The sequence below is a fragment of the Podarcis filfolensis genome (genome assembly GCF_964270895.1).
Source record: "Podarcis filfolensis genome assembly, chromosome: 6".
Lineage (NCBI taxonomy): Eukaryota > Metazoa > Chordata > Lepidosauria > Squamata > Lacertidae > Podarcis > Podarcis filfolensis.
In genome coordinates, this window is record NC_139609.1 from 96,817,065 (window position 1) to 96,838,354 (window position 21,290).

The 21,290-nt window shown below is 47.0% G+C and overlaps 1 protein-coding gene and 1 long non-coding RNA gene across 3 annotated transcripts in view; one reads left to right on the plus strand and one right to left on the minus strand.

Moving 5' to 3' along the window:
* KIF3B (kinesin family member 3B) overlaps window positions 1-14,575 on the plus strand; it is a 28,246-nt gene extending 13,671 nt beyond the window's left edge. The window contains exons 4-9 of the mRNA XM_083618578.1: window positions 787-909; window positions 2,611-2,729; window positions 2,884-2,997; window positions 7,228-7,333; window positions 10,049-10,227; window positions 11,075-14,575. Coding sequence (XP_083474704.1) covers window positions 787-909; window positions 2,611-2,729; window positions 2,884-2,997; window positions 7,228-7,333; window positions 10,049-10,227; window positions 11,075-11,165 — 732 coding nt within the window. The 3' untranslated portion in view covers window positions 11,166-14,575. The remainder of the gene's footprint in view (window positions 1-786; window positions 910-2,610; window positions 2,730-2,883; window positions 2,998-7,227; window positions 7,334-10,048; window positions 10,228-11,074) is intronic.
* On the minus strand, window positions 13,653-21,284 carry LOC310764817. Of its 2 annotated transcripts, XR_014549221.1 has the most exons (6): window positions 20,527-21,284; window positions 18,087-18,232; window positions 16,665-17,278; window positions 16,406-16,570; window positions 15,341-15,689; window positions 13,653-15,065 (listed from the first exon to the last, which is right to left on the minus strand). It is a non-coding gene; the product is annotated as an uncharacterized lncRNA (long non-coding RNA). The 2 variants fall into 2 exon arrangements; XR_014549222.1 differs by lacking the exons at window positions 13,653-15,065; window positions 15,341-15,689; window positions 16,406-16,570 and having other exon boundaries at window positions 16,852-17,278; window positions 20,704-21,284.
* Between the last annotated feature and the right edge of the window lie 6 nt (window positions 21,285-21,290).

The following is a 21,290-nucleotide window of genomic DNA, read 5'->3' on the forward strand; positions in this document are numbered from 1 at the left end:
CCGTGGGCCGGTCCACCATCCCTCAGACCATGTGGTGGGCTGGACTATATTTTGGAAAAAAATATGAACAAATTCCTATGCCCCACAAATAACCCAGAGATGCATTTTAAATAAAAGGACACATTCTACTCATGTAAAAACACGCTGATTCCCAGACCATCCGCAGGCCGGATTTAGAAGGCGATTGGGCTGGATCCGGCCCCCGGGCCTTAGGTTGCCTACCCCTGACTTAGAATGTAGGGGTGGGATTTGTCTCAGTTGATGCACAAGCAGAACAAAGCCTTCCTATGCAACAGGACACCCCTCTCTCTGCCCCATGTGTCCCCTGAATCTGCTCTGGTGTTTGGTGGAAAACCAAAAACAGGTTTAGGAGGAGGAGAGAAGGGAAATCCTATTATGCAAGTGGACCTCATTCTGCTCACAGATCCACCTCTTACTGCCACATTCCACTCTGTGGCTGCAGTCCAGTGCACTTGGAAATGAGCCCATTGAATCTAGTGGTGCATGGTAAACATGGTTTGGGGTCAGTCTGAAAGTCTGTTCCGAGGTCATCAGTAAGCCTTTCAGCAATTCCAGACGAAGTTCAGGCTTCTTGAGCCTCACAATATTTCCCCTTAAAATTATTTGGAACAAAGTGAACCTTCAGAATAAAATCCTTCAAAAATACACAGCATTGATTGGTAACGCCTTGTGTAAATTCTCTCACCCCCTGCAAATGAATGGCATGTACCCTGACAGCGCTGAAGTCCAGGCCAAAAAAAAGGTCATCTTTGTTGTCTCCCGCAGAAACGACGAGAGCGAGAAATCCAACAGCAGATGGAGAGTCGGGATGAGGAGACCTTGGAGCTGAAGGAGACCTACAGCTCCCTGCAGCAGGAAGTGGATATCAAGACTAAAAAACTGAAAAAGGTGAGTGGCCTCCCTGGAGGTGGGCTGGCAGGTATGTACAGGTACTGTATGTGAGCTCTGAAAATAAGCATGGATGTGGCCAAGTCCAGAATTGGGCTTCCCATCTTCAAGGCACTAAGATGTGATAGTTTTCTCTGCGCTTTTAGGGCAGGCAATAGTTAATTGTCTCAAAGGAGTCAGAGTGGATCAAACCCCCTGAATTTCCCCCCACCCAAACCAGGCCCAGCTTGCATCTCCTCATGAAGAATAAGGCCCAGTGGTTCTCTTTGACCTTGGGGGAGATGCAAAGCTTTTTGACAGATGCATGTTAAAATTCAGAGTTTTTGGCTGGAAAATTCTCCACTTGCATGACCTGGTAAGCTGTTGTAATTTTACAGGTTCTAACTAGTTCTATGAGCCATAATTATTATACGTAATCGGTTGTGATGCTATGTAGTCATTGATTTTTATTTTTTTTTGCAATAGAATTAATATTTTGCTAGGTTGGTTTCAGACAGGGCTGGGGAACCTCAGGCCTGAAATCCAACTGTGGCCCTCCAGACTATGTTACCAAGCCCTTGGGACAGTTCCCAGACCACAGCCTTCGCTGACCCTGCTTGGATCCTTGAGTGTTTTAGCCAAGCTGAAATGTGTCCTCTTATATTACCTCCTGCTTGTCTGAATGGAGGGCAGAGAGGGCTTGCAGAAACTAGCCTACTGTACAAAGGTGACATTTGCATTAGTTGCCCCACCCACTTTACCTCTGGCCCCGCCCTCCACTGGTACGTGGCCCTCGCAAGCTTGCCCTGAAGGGAAGACGGCCCCTTGGGCTGAAAAGTCTTCCCCACCCCCAGTTTCAGAGATTCATTTTCCACCAATATTTCTGCGTGCCTAATTCCTAAGGAAAAACCCTTATCTCCTGGTCTGCCCCGCAGAGGACCTTAAGGTCCATGAATAACCATCGTTTAGAGGTCCCGGGCCCTAAGGAAGTCAGACTATCCTCCACCAGGGCCAGGGCCTTCTCAGTGATGGCTCCAACCTGGTGGAATGCTCTGTCCCAGGAGACCAGGGCCCTGCAGGATTTAACCTCCTTCTGTTGGGCCTGTAAGACAGAGCTATTCTGCCTAGCCTTTAATTTGAATTCAGCCTGATCTTTTATTTCCCTTCTCTTCCCTCCCCCTCTGCTTTTATGAAGATCACCCGCTCTGAGACCCCACAGCTAATTCTCCCCTGGCCTCCTCACTGGCCCAAGTAGGACCAATTCAGCCAGCTAGCCCTGGGGATGATCTAATTGATTTTTGATTTTTCAATTTTATTGTTATTCATGTTTTTATACTGCATTTTATGCTGCTTTTATAATTAAGTGTTTTAAAGTGTTTTAAATTTGTTGTTAGCCACCCTGAGCTCGGTTTTTGAACCGGGAAGGGTGGGGTATAAATAAAAATAAAAATTATTATTATTATTATTATTATTATCATCATCATCATCATCATCATCATCTAAAGAAGGCAGCTGGACTGCGCAGCCTTTGCCCTTTATTTTTAACCAAAACCTGAGCTTATGGCATACCATTGTGGGGCACAATCCACCAAGAGGTTTCCCTGCACAAACCCTTTTGAAGTGACCGGGAGCTGTGCAAGAACTGAGCCGCTCGCTCGTGAGGCAGAGGTGGTAGGCTTGGCGTTTTGTGTTGTAGGCCATGACTCTGGCTCTCTCTTTCAGCTCTTTTCTAAGCTGCAAGCCGTGAAGGCTGAAATCCACGACCTTCAGGAGGAGCACATCAAAGAACGCCAGGAGCTGGAGCAAACCCAGAATGAGCTCACACGGGAGCTGAAGCTCAAGTAGGTTTTTCAGCCAGCTGTGCGTTGCTCTCGAGGGCTTGGGAATGGCCTGCCGAGCAAGCTGTCTGCTGGCCAGGAATGAAAAGCGAATATTTCACTTTTCCTGAGGCTGCTTGGAGTGTGCTTGCAACATTCCCTTTGTTGATCTCTGCAGGCACCTGATTATCGAGAACTTTATTCCCTTGGAGGAGAAAAACAAGATCATGAACAGGTCGTTCTTCGATGAGGAGGAGGACCAGTGGAAACTGCACCCCATCACCCGCTTGGAGTGAGTTGGCGGCCCCCTTGAGCTGGGCTGTAGGGTTTGGGGAAAGGGGGACACACCCTCCATTATCTCTTTAGATTTTCAGTTCATCCGGCCCATTCCCTGCAGCTCTGGACTTGAAATCCAAGCTTAGCTCCATTTTTCTCAGTTGGTGGCCCACCCAAGGGCAGCAGACTTTCTGCTCCCCTCCTACTTTTCCAGCCCCAATGATCACGCCACCATTCTGCAGCTCAGGTTGATTGAGGCAGGACTCTGGCTGGCAGCAGCTCTGCTTCTGATCCTGCAAGGCGGTCGCTGCAGCCTTAAATGTTATATGAGAGATATTGTGATGTAACTACCGCTACTTGAACGCTGCAGATGCAACATGGAGTTGTGTCCCCAGCTGCCTAAAAGCGGGAATTTAGCTCAGAGCTTGCTAATGTATTTTTCTATTTAGACAAATATTTGTGTACTGCTGCGTCAAAGCAGTTTACAGAAATCAAAAGAAAAAAGAAAAAACATAAAAAGTTAAAAAGCAGACATCAATTAACCATTGTGGAAGCTCATATTTTTGCCTACATAAGGCAACAGAACAGAAATGTTTGCAGCAGGCATTTAAAAGTTAGCACAGAAGGCGTCTGCTGAATCTCTAGTGGCAGTGAGTTCCAAAGGACTTGTAGGATGACCAACGACACTCTTGCAGATCTCAGTGACTGAGCAGGGAAAGAAGGGCTCAAGTGATCCCTGAGGCCCCCTGGACCTAAGTTGAAAATTAATACAAGGACCTTGAACCTCAGCAACTAGTTCTGAGAGGCATTTTGCCTCTGAAAGTCTCTTTTGTCCTTCATGGATTTCTGTATCGCCAGCTTCCTCTGCAAGTGCAACTTGCAAAGGGTCAGGAGGAGGAAACCATTGGTTTGCCCAGTGCTGCCTCTTAAGGCAGCAAAATACCGTGTGCTGGACCTAGTACAGTAACGGCATTGCATTGCACATTGATGTTCATCCTCCCAGCTGGGATGTTAATCCACATGCTGCAAGATAAAATCAAGGCAGGGCCCAAGGTATGACAGCTGAGGACAGATGGAAAGGAGCAGGCTGAGAAGTGTGGCTTGTGGGGAGTGAAGAATGAAGTCGCATCTGGCGGCATATCTCATCCTGGAGATTTCCAAATTTCTACACAAAGCTTTCCCCGCATGGTGTTTGTAATGAACAAAGAATATATTAATCAAGAGATCTCTTCCTGGGCCCGTTCCTTTCAAGTATAAAGTGTCCCCAGCATCAGCGTCGGGAAACTGCTGACACAGCTTTGCTATATAAAGCCTCCGTTAGCAAATTTAGATCTGCTGACCGACAAGGAAACCAAAATCTTCCCTCCTGTCTTTTGCACAGGGTACACCTCATAGGAAAAGCAAGCAGGGTAGATGGCTAGGGGACAGTTCTACCATTGCCAGGTTGAGGGAGACATGCGGCAATACCGGTTTGTGTGTCAGTGTCCGGCTGGAGGACATGCCCGTGCTTGCACAAACGTAACTGCCAGCGAAAACATAGGCGCGCTTGGATTCCTGCTCTTTTTTCATGGGGATAAGCATTCATATAATAAGGGCAGAATTGTTGTTTAGTCGTTTAGTTGTGTCCGACTCTTCATGACCCCCTGGACCAGAGCACGCCAGGCACTCCTGTCTTCCACTGCCTCCCGCAGTTTGGTCAAACTCATGTTAGTAGCTTCGAGAACACTGTCCAACCATCTCCGTCCTCTGTCATCCCCTTCTCCTTGTGCCCTCCATCTTTCCCAACATCAGGGTCTTTTCCAGGGAGTCTTCTCTTCTCATGAGGTGGCCAAAGTCTTGGAGCCTCAGCTTCAGGATCTGTCCTTCCAGTGAGCGCTCAGGGCTGATTTCCTTCAGAATGGAGAGGTTGGATCTTCTTGCAGTCCATGGGACTCTCAAGAGTCTCCTCCAGCATCATAATTCAAAAGCATCAATTCTTCGGCAGTCAGCCTTCTTTATGGTCCAGCTCTCACTTCCATACATCTGGACCATAAAGAATAGTTATATTTTAAACAGACTAATTGTGTTTGTGGTGGAGGATTGCAGTAGCTAAACAGCACTGAGGAACATAGGGTTCTTATGTCGAGCTGGACCATTGGTCCATCTGTCTCAGTACTGTCTGCACTGGCTGGCAGCAACTCTGCAGGGGCATTCCCAAACCCAACTGGAGATGTTGCCAGGGACTGAACCTGGAACCTTCTGCATGCCAAGCAGGTAATAATAATAATAATAATAATAATAATAATAATAATAATAATAATTTATTATTTATACCCTGTCCATCTGGCTGGGTTTCCCCAGCCACTCTGGGCGGCTTCCAACAAAGTATTAAAATACAGTAGTCTGTTAAACATTAAAAGCTTCCCTAAACAGGGCTGCATTCAGATGTCTTCTAAAAATTTGGTAGTTGTTTTTCTCTTTGACATCTGGTGGGAGGGCATTCCACAGGGCGGGGGCCACCACCGAGAAGGCCCTCTGCCTGGTTCCCTGCAACTTGCCTTCTCGCAGTGAGGGAACCACCAGAAGGCCCTTGGCGCTGGACCTCAGTGTCCGGGCAGAATGATGGGGGTGGAGATGCTCCTTCAGGTATACTGGACCAAAGCCGTTTAGTGCTTTAAAGGTCAGCACCAACACTTTGAATTGTGCCTGGAAACGTACTGGGAGCTAATAATAATGCTACTAATACTACTAATAATAATAGTACAGTCATACTTTGGTTGTCAAACAGTATCTGTTCCGGAAGTCCGACTTCCAAAAACATTCGACAACCAAGGCGCAGCTTCCCATTGGCTGCAGGAGCTTCCTGCACTCAATCGGAAGCCGTCTCGGATGTTCGGATTCCAAAGAACGTTCACAAACCGGAACACTCACTTCTGGGTTTGTGGTGTTTGGGAGCCAAAACGTTTGACTCGCAAGGCGTTCGGGATCCAAGGTATTGACTGTAATAATTTTTATTTATATCCCACCTGTCTGGCTGGGTTTGCCCAGCCACTCTGGGTGACTTACAGAATTTATAAAAACAAAACAAAACATCAAACGTTAAAAGCCAGGTGCTCTACAGCTGAGCAGATCAGGCCCTTCCCATAATAATCCTTGTGGGAAAAGTTGTTCTGATATTTAAATATTTGAATGAAAGAGAGGCAAGCCCTCCTGACGGAAGCACTTGCATTGTCGTTTTTTCAAACACCTACAGCTCAGGCGTGGTCTCAGAGAGAACTCTGGCTATGGTAGGTTTCATACAAGTGGCAGCATCCACACATCTGTCTGTTCCTACTCCTGCAGCTCCCAGTTAAATTGTGGGATAGGTGCTCCTCTTCTCCCTGGATCAACCCCGTTTCCCTTGTTCTCATGGTAGCTCTTAGCGACCAAGACCAGTCTGAAGGTTTCATATTTTTTTTAAAGAAATATTTATTAAAGTTTTACAAAAACAAAAACATAATAAAAGAAAAAAGAGAAATAAAAATACAACATATAAACACACAGAAAAAATAAGAAAAATTAAAAACAATTCCATTTTTCATAACATAAAACTCATTTGCTTGTTTCTTTGACCTCCTCACACCTCCCCTTCTTGTATTCCCATTTGAATAATCAAATCAGCAAATCCTTACCCTCTTTCATTTATCTTATCTCTATAACTTAACATTTTATAACTCTGTATTTTCATCCATTATCAATTCATTTTTGCATATTCTTATTAACTTTGTTACTAATACCATTTATTTCCAATCCAACATCATTTTAATTATGTTTTTACCTATTCATAACCCTTTTTCCATATTCTCTTAAAGCATTACAGCTGGAAACCACTTAATTTCTATCCAATATCATTCTAACAGTCATTAATTTTACAATATTTCTGTAGATAGTCTTTAAATTTCTTCCAACAGTCTGAAGGTTTCCTGACGGTGCTGGCCCTGGGCTTGCCAGGCAGCTGCCATCATGTAGCCTGGCAGCCAGGAGTGGCACAGTAGCAGCTAGGACTCTCCTTCCTTGGAGGCTGGGTGGCCATCTGCCATGGATGCTTTAGCTGAGTTTCCTGCATTGCAGGGGGTTGGACTAGATGACCCTGGGGTCCCTTCCAAGATTTTCCTGATGCGGCAATTGCAGGCTGGTTGGAGAGACTCAGTGGGTCCGAAGTTGGGCCGCTTGTGGAGGGAAGGGGGCTGGCTCCAGCAGTGGGCTTGATGTCCTTTTCCCTTGCCAGGAATCAACAGATGATGAAGAGGCCGGTGTCAGCTGTGGGATACAAGAGGCCCCTGAGCCAGCATGCTAAGATGTCCATGATGGTTCGCCCAGAAGCCCGGTATAGGGTAAGCTCTCGCTCAGATCTGCATAAAATCGTGAATGGTGTGGAGGGTTCATCGTGGGAGAAGCTCGCCATCTCCCCAAATACAAAAGACCTGAGATCGGACTCTGCTAATTACAGGCCAGTTAGTCTCCTAAGCATTATCAGTAAACTATATGCTGCCCACTTATGTGATAAACTGGAGGATTGGATGGAGCGAGAACATGTCCTTACAGAAGCACAAACTGCTTTCAGGGCAAACCGGTCCACTTTAGACCAAGGCCTAGTACTCCAACATCTTGTGGAAAAATACACCTCAAGAAAAGGAGGATCCCTCTACGCAGCTTTCACAGATTTTAAATCTGCCTTCGATTTAGTATCACAAGATAGGCTTTGGGAAAAACTTAGCGCCTCAAACGTAGACAGACGTCTACTGTGTCTTATCTGCAGTTTATATGAAAACACTCGGGTCTGGGTTAGGTGTGACCGACAGGGCCATTTATGCAAGGAAATCCAAACCTCCCATGGTGTTAAACAAGGCTGCGTCCTTGCGCCTACTTTATTCAACTTCTACATTAACTCCTTAGCAGGAAACATGGAGAAAGAAAATGCCCACCCCCCTAAATTGGCTGGTATATTTGATAATTTTTTTAACTGCCGCTATATCTGAATTGTCTCTGTTGTGCCCGATTGCAATTCGGTGTATTCCTGTTGTGTTTTGTGGTTTTCCTGATGTTGTGGGTGACCCGGAGCTGGTCTGTGACCGTAATAATAAAATTCAAATTCAAAGACCTGAGGTGCTAAAACGTTTAGGCAGGAGGTTTACACCATGCAAAAAGAAGCACTTCGAAGTATAAGTCACCTTTCGCTCTCTACGCTGCACAGTGTTGCAGTGGCCGGGGGCTGGGAGGGTGGCTGCTTGTGCCACTCAGGTGCACAGCTTTTGTCTTCGAGAAGAATGCCACGTCTGCACCCATAACCAGAGGTGCATCTCAGCACTGTGCCCAGGGTTGCAGGGCTTCGCTGAGGCACCGATTGCTACTTTTCATCAAGAAAATTCCCTGTTAGTCATGCTGTTTGTTTGGTTCCTGATGCAGCATGACAATTCACAACAGGCCTATATGTCAGGGGTGGGGAAGCAGTTATTTCCCTTCCACCCGAAACATTTTCGTCTGTAAATTTTTAACATATGCAATATTTGGTTGTCCTCCAGTAGGAGAGCCAGGCTGTCTTTAAAAATTATTATTTATCTTATTTACATGTATGTATGTATCAGAAAGTATAAGTACAGGTGCCAAATAAAATAAAACTAAATTAGAAGGGGATATCTCAGACTAAACATACAGGAACACATTTCTGTTCCAAAAACAAACATAAAAAAGAATACCAGAAGATTCCAAGTAACACAAATAGGTTTAAATTATCGTGTACCTTATTACTCCAGTACATTGTGAAAAGACACCATTTCTCAATACTGTTGTCGACTCTCTCTGGTTCTCACCATATATGCAAGATGTTAGTTAGCCATTCTCTCGTGGATGGCGTTCTCATTTCCCCCACAGTTTTGACAAATATTAATTCTGGCAGCAGTTAAGTGATGCTACATTAATTCCCTGTCCTCTCTTAGAGCAGTTTACATAACATATCTAAATAGTAAAGTTGGAGGAGCCCATGGGTAAAGTATACAGGGACATGGGTGGCGCTGTGGGTTAAACCACAGAGCCTAAGGCTTTCCGATCCGAAGGTCGGCAGTTCGAATCGCCACGACGGGGTGAGCTCCCGTTGCTCGGTCCCTGCTCCTGCCAACCTAGCAGTTCGAAAGCACGTCAAAGTGCAAGTAGATAAATAGGTACCACTCCGGCAGGAAGGTAAACGGCGTTTCTGTGCACTGCTCTGGTTTGCCAGAAGCGGCTTAGTCATGCTGGCCACATGACCTGGAAGCTGTATGCCGGCTCCCTCGGCCAGTAAAGCAAGATGAGCGCCGCAACCCCAGAGTCATCTGCGACTGGACCTAATGGTCAGGGGTCCCTTTACCTTTACCTTATGGGTAAAGTATAGCCCAAGATATCGACCGGAGGGTCAACTCAGCCCCCTGCTAACTGTCTCCGTGTTGTGATGCTGTGGAAGAAATCCCCACCTCAAGTGAACATAGAGACACTCAGACCCAGCTTCCTGCAATACCTGCCGTCCAACTCTCTGCATAGCAAAACATGTTTCCTAAAGCAAAGCCCTCTGCTTGGCTGAAGACTTATAACAAAAGGGACCTGGCCTCTTGTTCTCTGCAAAATGCCCAGCATACTGATGGCCTCCTATAAATAAGTAATACAGGCTTACTGAGCAGGAAGAGTATGGGTCGGGGCCAGGGGGACCAGGAAGCCAGAAAAAGGGGGCAAGCTGTCAAATTATCGCTGGAATGAAGGCGCCTATTGGAAAATGCAGGATGCCAAACATTTCAGTGTGTCGTCTTTATCGGGAGCAAAGAGATTTCTATTCCACTTATAGTGAGGGGTCATTTTGAATTCAAAATGCTGTGGACAGCTTGAGCTTTCTAATAAATATCTCTGCAATCTTTTAGAAGTATAATCCACCTGAGTTCCCGTGACTGTCCTTTCGTTACCTACAATGGGGGGAACCTTTGCCCGATTTCTGCTGCGAAACAGAGCACATGTGAGCAATAAAGTTGTCTGCTGGCTTGTGGGCCTAGGTGCCTGTCTGAACTCTCCTGGTTCTGATCCCTCAGGCAGAAAACATTGTACTGCTGGAACTGGATATGCCTAGCCGGACGACCCGGGACTATGAGGGCCCAGCCATTGCCCCCAAAGTACAAGCAGCTCTCGAGGCTGCTTTGCAAGAAGAAGATGAGATACAAGTGGACGCTTCCACATTTGAGAGTACATCCAACAAGAAGTCAAAATCCAGGTGAGCTCTGGTTGTTGGAAGGAGAGCAGATAACACACACAATTCCGGAAGCCCATATCCTGGGTAGTCAAGTTCAGGCTGAATTTGTTAGCACCGGACCACTTAATTTGAGGGGATGGTTTTTGCACAGTAAGCAGTATTTGGTAGAGGTGAAGGGTTTTCTAAAATGTTTGATAAAATGGGAGAGGCTTGGCATGCTGCTGCCCCCTTTTCTAAAAGCAGCCATAGAAGGAAAACTATTTGCAACAACTGCTTGACTGTCAGCTGGAAACCTGGTTGTTTTCTTAAAGCGGTGGTTCCCAAAGTGGGCAGTATTGCTCCCTGGGGAGCAGTGGGATTACTTGGGAGACGCTAAGAGGCAAGGGGTGGAAGGGGTTGGTGGTGGTGTAAATGACAATCAGACTCTGAAAAGTTGGTATGACAATATCAAGCTCATCACTTTTGTTGAATTAATGGAACTAAATGGTTTTAATTTGATTTTGAATAAATGTGCAGCAAATGGTTACTACTTTGAACTTTATTGTGCTGCTATCATCCTTGGTGGGTTGTGAAAACTTCTGTTCTGAATGCTGCTTTTTTGTAGGGTTGGGTTTTATGTAACCAAGGGGGAGGTGGCCCAATTTTGGGGTGGAGCCACTGTCTTAAACAGAACAGCCTGGCCATCCCAAAGCAACGTAGTCGGTAAGGTTTGGTAGTAATAAGCCAATTCTAAAGCAGATTGTCGCACAAGAAGCCAATAATTCATCATTCAGCTCTACGAAATGGCTTTCCTTGTTTATCCCCGACACGTTTTGAGAAGCTACGCTCTTCGTTCGTCACATATTCTTCGGGTTCTTCTGTTTTCCAGGCCTAAAACGGGAAGGAAATCGGGTGGCTCTTCGTCCAGTCCATCTGGGTCTCAGCTCTACCCTCAGTCTCGTGGGCTGGTCCCCAAGTAAAGCCAGTTCGCTGCTAAGGTGTGGCTGTGCAGCAGCTTTGCCTTCCGAGAGCTGAGGCAAGCAAAGGACCTTCGGAGGGGACTCTGTGGCCAGGCTCCAAAGTGATTCCCTTCAAGACGAAGCGATGGCCCTCTCTGCAGCTGAACTATTGTTGTTTTTTGTCCAGCCAGGCGTGTTCCAGGTGGGCTTCCGTCCTCCACGATGGAGTTCCATGTCCCTCTGGCATTTGGTCACCAAGGGGAAAGAGACTTTAGTTAGGAAATCAGAAATGCATGAGAATACATTAGTGTTAGATGCAACAAGAAGCCTGGGGGGGGGGGTTGTCACCTTGCCATCTCCTGCTCCTCTTCCTCTTCCAGTCTTCTTGCTGCACTTGGTTTGCCTGCCCTTGGGATGGAGCCCAAAGCCATCTCAGCAGAACCAGCAATCTGGGACTTGATGATGCTTAATAATCGAGTGAGGCTGAGAAAGCGACCGCCTGTGGCAGAAGATCCATTTCCTTTCTTTCCATCGAAAGACTGGCACCATTGGAAGGGTTTTTGTTTTTCTGGGGGGTGGGATGGAGTACAGGTGGACGTGCCTCCAACCCACGGAGGAGCCGAGAGCGAAATGCACCCCACAGCTACTTAGACATGTTTCCTGTTAGAAATGCAAGCCGAAGGAGGGCTTTGAAAACCTGCTCTCTCTCTCTCCTCTGGAACAGAAGCAATAGAAACTTAACAAATCCTTTGCCTGTTTACAAGGATTGGCAAGAGTTGTTCTAGGTGGAGCTCCTAGAGACTTAAGCCATGACCGGCAAGGTCCACTCTGTGCAACAGTCAGCGCTGTGTGCCAGGTGCCAGCTCCGCATTTAGCGCTCTTCCTCTGCTCACCATCCAGTTTCTCCCAGTGTGCTCCACCAGGCACCTCTGCTTTGAGGGAATGCCGCGGCAGTTCCTTCATTGTCTTCCACTGTCCGCGTGGCCTTTGTGACTTCTCGAGGCTGGTTCTGCTTTCCGCCGCAGAGGGGTGGAAGCCGAAGCAATTCCTGGCCACTGCAGAACGTTCCTTTTGTGAGCAGAGGGTGGTTTCGGACCAGAGTTGCTGCATCTCACCTTGTCCAAAGTGGTAGGATCTTTCAAAGTGTTCTGAGCTCCGAATCTTCTGTCGGATGGGAATGGGGTTTAAGGTTTGAGTTTGAGGGGAAGGCACCACTGCCCTTTCCAGTGGCGAGGCTTGTGCTAGACCAGTCCTGCTTCTTCAGAGTCTCTTCTTTCTCCTCACCCCAGTTCCAGAGCTGCCCTGTGCAGTGTTTGGGGCGCAAGTTGCTGCTGAATTGGGCCAGGTCAAAAGGCTGAAGAAGGTGCCCCCTCCGGGTATCGTTTTACGGTTCAGTTTGTACGTTTAAGATTGATGTATATTGAGAATTCAGTTGTTAATATTTTATTTTGGGGTTGCTGTCGACAGTTGTACTGTGAATATTCCCCAACCCACCGGCTTCCTCTCTGAATGTTTTAACGGCCCTCCTCTCCCCAGACCCTGCTGTGGGTGCGAGTGTGCATGTAGGTATGTATGAGAACTTGCTTGGTTATAGGAATACTCTCAAATGCGTATGGCCTTTGCCTTGTTGCCCTTATGTCAAACATTCTCTGAGCAGTCCTCTCCAGCTGCACGGACTCCATGGTTTCTCACTCACGCGAGCAAGGACAACCCAGACAGGCCATCCTACCAGCCCACAGCTGTACCAACAAGTCCCGTTGCTTTGGATTCTGGGCAGTACGTTTCTGGAATGAGGCCGGTTTTTCTGTTTTCAAAGTATGACTTCCACGGAGTGGAGCTGTATGGCCCCTGGCTGTTGCATTGGCCAGAGGGAACCTGCATCGCCTCCCTTTCACGGTGAGATTGGCCGCTCTTGACAAAAAGCCTCTTTTCTTTGGCTCTTGTGGTATCAAAGTGCTCCCACCCCCATCCGGTTCAGCTCTGTTGTTTTGATCCCTTGTTATTTAAGAAAAGGATTGTATGGCTTAGATACTGAGGGGTGCTGGTTGTGAATCCAAAGAATCGTTTAGGCAAAGGTACAGCGTCTGTGGGCTCTGCCATTGTATTGGGCTTCTGCTGGGAAACCTCCAGGGGGGAGAACCAGAGGGGGAATATCCTAGGGGATGCTTTGCATGTAAGAATTGGGTGGGCAGGCCAGTGCCTCAAAGATTTCTCCAGGCTAGCTTGGAGAAACCCCTGGGTTAAGGATACAAGAGAGAGGAATGAGAAGCAGGAGCAGACAGACCCCTCAGTGCTTTGTTTATAATGCGATTCTTAACTCCTCTCCCCTCTTTCCTGACAAGGGGCTCTTCTCTAAAACTGACAAATGGGCAGAATTACCCTGATACACCTGAGGTCCAGCACGAAAGAGAAACCCATTAAGGCCTAGGAAATGACGGGTGCAACCATGGGAGCTAGCTTGCAATGTCTTTGTCTTTCCTTTGATCTGCATAATTGGATTAGCTTTTCCTCTCCCAAACATAATTCAGCAAAAGTAGCTCTTGAGGTCCAGGGCCCAAACCTTGAGGTCCACGACCACTGAAGCAGTTTCTTTAAAAGCTTTATGTGAAACTCTTGGACACTGCTGAGAATTGTGCCAACCTTTCAGCTGGTAGGTGCAGCCTATGTGTCGCGGCCATCGCCAACGTGGTGCCCTTGAGGTTTGGACTACAACTCCTACCAGGCCCCACCAGAACTTCTGAGGGGCACCAGGTTGGCAAAGACTTTTCTAGGGAGAGTCTGTTCTATTATCTGTAGACCTGGTCACAAGATGTTCAGAAAATCACTTTAAATAAATCTCTCTGCAAATTCGTTTCTGCTGTTTGTGGCATTAGGCAATGTAACTGAGGTTGAAAAATAAACCACAAATCTCACAAGTGCTGTTCTCGCACAGCCGACACACTAGAAAAGCTAATGCAAGAGCCATCCATGATCCTATGACTGTGTAACACTGGTCAGCTGGGTGGGTGCTCAGCACCTTTGTACTGTATGTTGGTGGCTCAGCCCAGAAAGGATGGGGTGTTTGTTGATTTAAATCTGTCCTTATTTGACCCCACAGATCCAATCCACTGGGTCGGACTCCAATGTGACTGAAATGAATGAGAGCAGCACAGTGGTGCAAAGCCATTTATTTCAGTGGGTCTCACACAGGGACCGTACCCAGTGGAATGAACATGAACTGGCGCAACTGTCTTCTGAGAAACTTCCCAGTCCTTTGGAAATAGCTCGTACATAGTTCCTTTTCTGTCCATAGATCTTACAGCTTGTATCTGTTATCATCTCTCTTGTCTAGGAATGTAAAAGTGCTCCTAAAGATGTGTAATAAATAAATAAAAATTCAATTGGATTTATTGTATGTAAAATAATAATAATAAAGCCTCTTCCTTCCCCTCCTCATTGTTTTTAGTTACATTTTTTCATATGCTGTTTCACATTCACAGATTTTCTTTTGGAAAAGGTGTTCATACATTGATGGGAAACTTGAGTCCTAGAATTTTATTAGATTTCTAAACTCATCCCATATTTTAAGCCCTTGATCCCAGTAGAGTTCCTGCTGTTCCCTTTTGCCACCAGACTTTTTAACCAGTATGATTATATAATCATGTATCTGAATCTTTCCCCACCCACCTATACTTCATTTCCCACCTGTTATTGAGGCCATTATTTCAGAAGGAGCAGGAGCTGGTAGTTTTCAACCTCACCCTGTCCTTCCTCCAAGGTTGCTGTTTGAGGTAGGTAGGCACAAGGAAAGAGGCAGTGCTCTGCCATTTAATCCCAGTTCCTGAACGTGTGAGTGCGTGTGTGTGTTAGGTGGTCAAAGTGTCAGAAACATTACCTAGTTCCCACAACCTCTTTCGCTGGGCATATTTAAGTAGAGGCTACCTGCCAGCTTCACAGATTATGAAGCTGAGGCTCCAAGACTTTGGCCACCTCATGAGAAGAGAAGACTCCCTGGAAAAGACCCTGATGGTGGGAAAGATGGAGGGCACAAGGAGAAGGGGACGACGGAGGATGAGATGGTTCGACAGTGTTGTCGAAGCTATAAACATGAGTCTGACCAAACTGCGGGAGGCAGTGGAAGACAGGAGTGCCTGGCGTGCTCTGGTCCAGGGGGTCACGAAGAGGCGGACACGACTAAACGACTAAACAACAACAACCTGCCAGGGGTGCTAGATCTCTCTGAAGCATTCTGCAATGCAGGTATTAATACTACGCAGCTCGAAGCAATAGGATGAATAAAAACTGACTCCTCTCGGAATAAAAAAGTATCCAGACCGAAAAGTATGGTTCCAAAAAAAGCAGACCTTTACTAACAGAACTTTCTTCAAAAGAGACTTACAACAAGAATGAAACATCCAAACAGTTGCATAAAAGCATGTGCTTCTCAAGCATGTTTTCTTTCCCAGTTTCTAACACTGCTTGGGAGCTGTGGTAGACGTAACGTCCTCTATGTTGCATGAGGGTGACAAAGAGTTCTGCTCATCGTGGCATTGCTGCTTCCTGGCTCTGGGGTAGGTCAGAGGAAGAGAAGAGGAAAGAGTGAGTGACCTTGCAAGATTACCTTTTCTCTAAACTGAGAAGACCCAGAGATCACAACCTTTCTCCATGGGGAGGGTGTTCCATTCCATGGATCAATTCAGTTGCTCTTTCCTGAACCTTTTCCCAACCCCGCAACATCCTTTTTGAGGTGAGGCCACCAGAACTGTGCATGGTATTATTTCAAACGCAATTGCACTGTAGATAGGAAAAATTCTCCAAAAACCTCACCTTTGACTCTGAGCCTGGGTAGGGCAGGGTATAAATAAAAGTTATTATTATTAATGTTTTAAAGGAGAGGGTGGGAGGTGCTTCAGAGAGCAATTTACTAACCCATTTCCTGCAGTGCCTTAAATTTCTTTTCCCCCACCCCAAACCAAATAGCACAAATTTTATGGCCTACTCACATCTGGGTCTGTGGTGGTCAAGACTGCCTCTGCAATGTGTGGGGGGGGGGTGACATGGTTGCCCTTGACTACTAGCCCCTGCTCAGTCCCCCGTCATGCTGGAATCTCAGCTAAAGCTTCTACGACAGACAGCCACCCAATAGGACAAGAATTAGTCTGTCTTGTCACTCATGAGCCTGCTGCACTTAAGTTTTTCTATACAGTAAGAACTTCATGAACAATGCTTAAGAATAAGTTGCCCACACATCAGCAAAAGACCAGGGCACTTTGCACAGATACCTGATCATCAGCAAACGTAACAGGCAAAGCCTCCAAAGGGTTATTCAACGAAGACATCAATGACTTCTCCAAATCGGCAAATAAACTCACAGATATCATCTGCATTCATGTCTTCGGTGCAATCCAGCACACCTTCCTCGGATTTGAAAATTCTTCTGAAGTTGGCTGGTGCCAATGCAGAACAAAAGATTAATATTATTTATTGAATTTTTTATATTAGAAAAACAATTTAAAAGCAATTTAAAAGAAGAAGCAGTACCCTCTTGCTGGGCAGCAGCAGTCCTTATGAAAACTGTCAGGCCCCGCCCTGGGCCAGGTGGAGAGAGGCAGGAACAGGGCCCTTAGACTCTCAGCAGGGTGGTCCTTGCCAGGAAGCAGCAGCAGCAGCAGCAGCAGCAGCAGCAGCAGCAGCAGCAGCAGTCCTTAGATTTTAATTAATACAAATGTTTTTGTCTAGCTGTTTTAATAACCAACATACTGCATGCAGAGTTGTGTACACACATATCTGCTTTCTTGCACAGAAGCCCTTCTGCTATGAACACTTCACACATTTCCATGTGCCTGTGCAGTAAAAACACCAGAAACAGAACTTATGTCAAGCTTAGAAGACACTCCGTTACTTATTTTGAGAAATGGGGAGAAAAAGAACAACCATCTCTGGATTCATCTGTGCTTCTGAACAAACACTGTGAGAGATTAACGTGACACTTTGGCTTAAATCGCAAGGAAACTTCCTTGAGGTTCTATTTCAGAAGCTGGGATCGAATGTGGCGGTCCAAGCCTCTCTACCATGACTTTCATCTGTGCTTCGTAGTCGGCAAATCTCACCAGACCGATCCGCTTCAACTGGCTGGATCTGCAATCAGTCATCACCTAGGGTCAGGAGAAGAGATGAGATGGCTGTAACAACAATGGCATTGCACTACCAATTGCGTACCAATTCTACCAGCTATTTCATGGGTTGAATTTCAAAATGAAGTAGTGCGGAAAATAATGTTTGATGATTTTCAGCGGAAGGTTTCATCCTGCTTTCATCATCTTCCCTTGCTAACAGCTGCAGCCTAGAGACCAGGCTCCACTGTCCCTCAACAGCCATTCTGTCTGGCTGCAGAAGAGGGAGAGAATGGAGAGAGGCCCACTCCATGAATTCTGCCGAGAAACCAGCTCAGCCATGTAACTTTCGGGGTTCTCTCTCTCTCGACTCAGATTTAGACAAACCACCCCAGCTACCAGCATGAAAAGGTCAGAACTCTTCCTATTTTTATCACAATGACTTCAACTGACCAAACTCAATACCGAAACGGACTAAGACCACAAATTCTGCTGAATTCTGAAACAGATGCGGTTGCTCAGTCCCAGTCCCTTGCTTCAGTGGCCCTCAAGGGACGACTTGTTTCCATCATGCGTTGATTGAACCACAGCCACTTAGTCCCAGCACCGAAGAAGACAAAAGTCCGAGGGCAGCAAATGGCATCTCAACAATCCTGTTCCCAAAAAGAAATTTCTGTTCTCGATACCAGGCTCGGATACCATTTTTTATGGTTATTTATTTATTTATTTTTGGGTAATTTCTTTCTTGCAGTGGGTGAAGCAATATCTCTTAAGAAACCACAACAAACAGCAGTTACATTTGGATGCTTTGGCCAGTCATGGCTCATGGAAGGGTAGTTACGCCAGATACCTGGACTCTGAGAACTGCTCCAAATCTGCTGAAGAACTCCTCCAGTTTGCGCTCGGACGTTTCCCATGCGAGCCCATAAACCACCAGGTCAGCGGTACCAAGACATTCTTGTTTCACATCCATTTCCTCCATTTTCAAATTCTTGCCTAAAGATAGATGTGTCCATCAAACATAGTCAGCACTTTAAAAAATAGCTAAACAAATATTCCCATTAGTTGCACTGAAAAATTTGAGTGAAGCAGATCATTCTAGAGCTACGTGAAACTCAATCCTAGGTTACTCATCGGGTTTAAGTTTTTCACTCTGAAGTACCACTGTGTTCAAATAGGGCCAATTCCTTAATACAGTGGTGCCCCGCAAGACGAATGCCTCGTAAAACGAAAAACGTGCAAGACAAAAGGGTTTTTCAGTTTTTGTGTCGCTTCGCAAGACGATTTTCCCTTTGGGCTTGCTTCTGCAAGACGAAACGTCTTGCAAGTTCTTGCGAGTTTGTTTCCTTTTTCTTAAAGCCGCTAAGCCGCTAATAGCCGTGCTTCGCAAGACGAAAAAACCGCAAGAGGAAGAGACTCGCAGAACGGATTAATTTCATCTTGCGAGGCACCACTGTAACTATTTAGGATTACAGCCTTGAGGTGTATTTGCTTTTTTTGTTTGTTTGTTTGTTTACCAATTGCTCCCACTTGCAATCCTTTTCATCTTTAAAACCACTGTTAGCGTGTCCCATATATTTAAAAGACGAAAAGAAACTATGTAATTTAGTTGATCGATGAGGGGTCTAAAAATAAAAGATGCCCAATTGCCTAACAATTTGAGCAACTTACAGGGCTCTGGAAATCTAGGACAAACTAAAAGAAAATAGATTATCAATATATAGGTTTTCATAGTCAAAGAACCCATAATTCTTTTTTTAAAAAAGGCAAATACAGCACATAAAAACAAGGACTGAGCCATTTCAGAGATCACAGGAAACTGAAGCTTCCCAGGCAGTACACGGCACAGGGAATACTTGCATCACCTTTGGGATGATCACAGAATCAGAGTTGGAAGGGACCTCTGAGGGTCATCTAGTCCAACCCCTGCAATGAAGGAACCTCCACTCAAGCAGCTGTGATAGATGGCCATGCAGCTCTCTCCCATAGGAGAGCATAAGGCAGCCAGTTAAATCTTCTTCCTTCCATTTACCCCTATAAAAGTAAAGGGTAAAGGGACCCCTGACCATTAGGTCCAGTCGTGGCCGACTCTGGGGTTGCGGCGCTCATCTCGCTTTACTGGCCGAGGGAGCCGGTGTACAGCTTCCGAGTCATGTGGCCAACAAGACTAAGCCGCTTCTGGCAAACCAGAGCAGTGCACAGAAACGTCGTTTACCTTCCCGCCGGAGCGGTACCTATTTATCTACTTGCACTTTGAGCTGCTTTCAAACTACTAGGTTGGCAGGAGCTGGGACTGAGCAACGGGAGCTCACCCCGTCGCGGGGATTCGAACCGCCAATCAGAAGTCTTCTGATTGGCAAGTCCTAGGCTCTGTGGTTTATTAGGACACAAAAGCAATAACCTCATGTCTGGGAAAGGGAAAGTAAGGCAGAAGAGGCAGGGCTGGCTTTAAGGGCATAGCAATCTGCTCTTTTGAGCAAGAACTTCATGTCTGAGGCAGTTAGGCAGCATCTTACCCGCCTTAACATGTGCAACACATGCACAGAAGTGGGGCAGGGCAAGATTTCCCCCCACCCCACTACTCTGAAATAAATAACCCCCTTGATGTTTTTTGCAGCGTCTGAGGAGCTTGCTGTTTTGCAGGCTGTTGGGCAATTGGCTGTGGCTGCGAGGGGGGTGGGGGGAGAGCTGAGGCAGAGACGGTTTTGCAGTGATTGTAACTGTTTTGCATGGTGACATCTCTGCAAAACCCTATCTGCAAAACCGATCTTTGCCTCGGCTCTCCCGTGGAATACCGTTACAATCCCTGCAAACATTTCATCCCCCCCAATAGTTAATTTTAGTTAATTTTCCAAATTTATAACAAACATAAAAAACATTACAATATAAAAAAGACAAGCGAACAAACATATATCCTAACTGTAAAAATTCCAATTTAATTATCGTTACTGGATGACTTCCTCGAGCCCCCCTAGCTGAGTTTCCATATAACTCATTGTAGCGGTTTTCCAATATCCCTGCAAACATTGCAAACGATTTCTCGGCACACCCCCAGCCACACCCGTGCCCAACATACACGCATGCACGCTTCCACATGATAAGCTTTGCAGGCTTCACGGACTTCATATAATGAACTGTACAATGATTCTAAGAGCCTGGGGGTGCAGAAAGGCTGCCCCTGGACTGGGAGGCTCCATAAGGCCTTAGGAAGAGCTTGGCAGCTGGATGAGGCCAAGCGAGGCCCCGTCCCCCTAGCCTTGCGACAAGCAGCCCCCCAGAGATGCCCTTACCCGCAACAGGATTCGAACGCAGAACCAGCCGCCCTCTCCCTTCCGTGGTTCCCAGCAAGGGGGAGTCCGACGCGTTGGCTGCCTGCGGTGCTACTTATCTCTCTCCCCCCCCCCATTTCTTTGTTTATTGCATTTATTATCCCACCTTCCCCCCCCAAAGATCTCTAGGTGGCGCACCTGGTTCTCCCCCTCCTCCACGTGTCACCCCAACAACCACCCTGTGAGGTAGGTTAGGTCGAGAGGCAGTGAAGGGCCCACGGCCGAGTGGGGATTCGAACCCAGGTCCTTAGCCCGACACTCTAACCATTATACCACACTGCCGCCCCTCAGTGACATGTGGGCCGGCCCTCAGAACGGGGTCAGGGTCAGGGCTCTCCCGTCTCTCCCCGCCCGCCTCTCAACGGGCCAACGCGGGAGCTGGGAGCGTTAACGGGTTTGCGCGTTCACACGAGGGCTGGACGCGCGAGTACCCGGATGTCTCGGCCTCTTCCCGGCTTCCCCCTCCCCGCTTGGCGCCGCCGCCCATCATGCACCGCGGCAGCCTCCCCGCAGCGTCGCCAGCGCCGGAGCGGAAGCCCCCTCCTCTTCCGGGCGGGAGAGGGCGCATTCTCCCCGCCGCGGCGCCTTCTGGGATTTGTAGGCCCGACGCCCTTGCCGCGCGTGCCCGCCTCCGCTCCCCGCTCCGCTCGCCAAGACTACATCTCCCGTCGGCCCGCGCGGCTTGTTTTCCTTCAAACCCCCCCGAGCGAGCCCTCTCCCTCCCT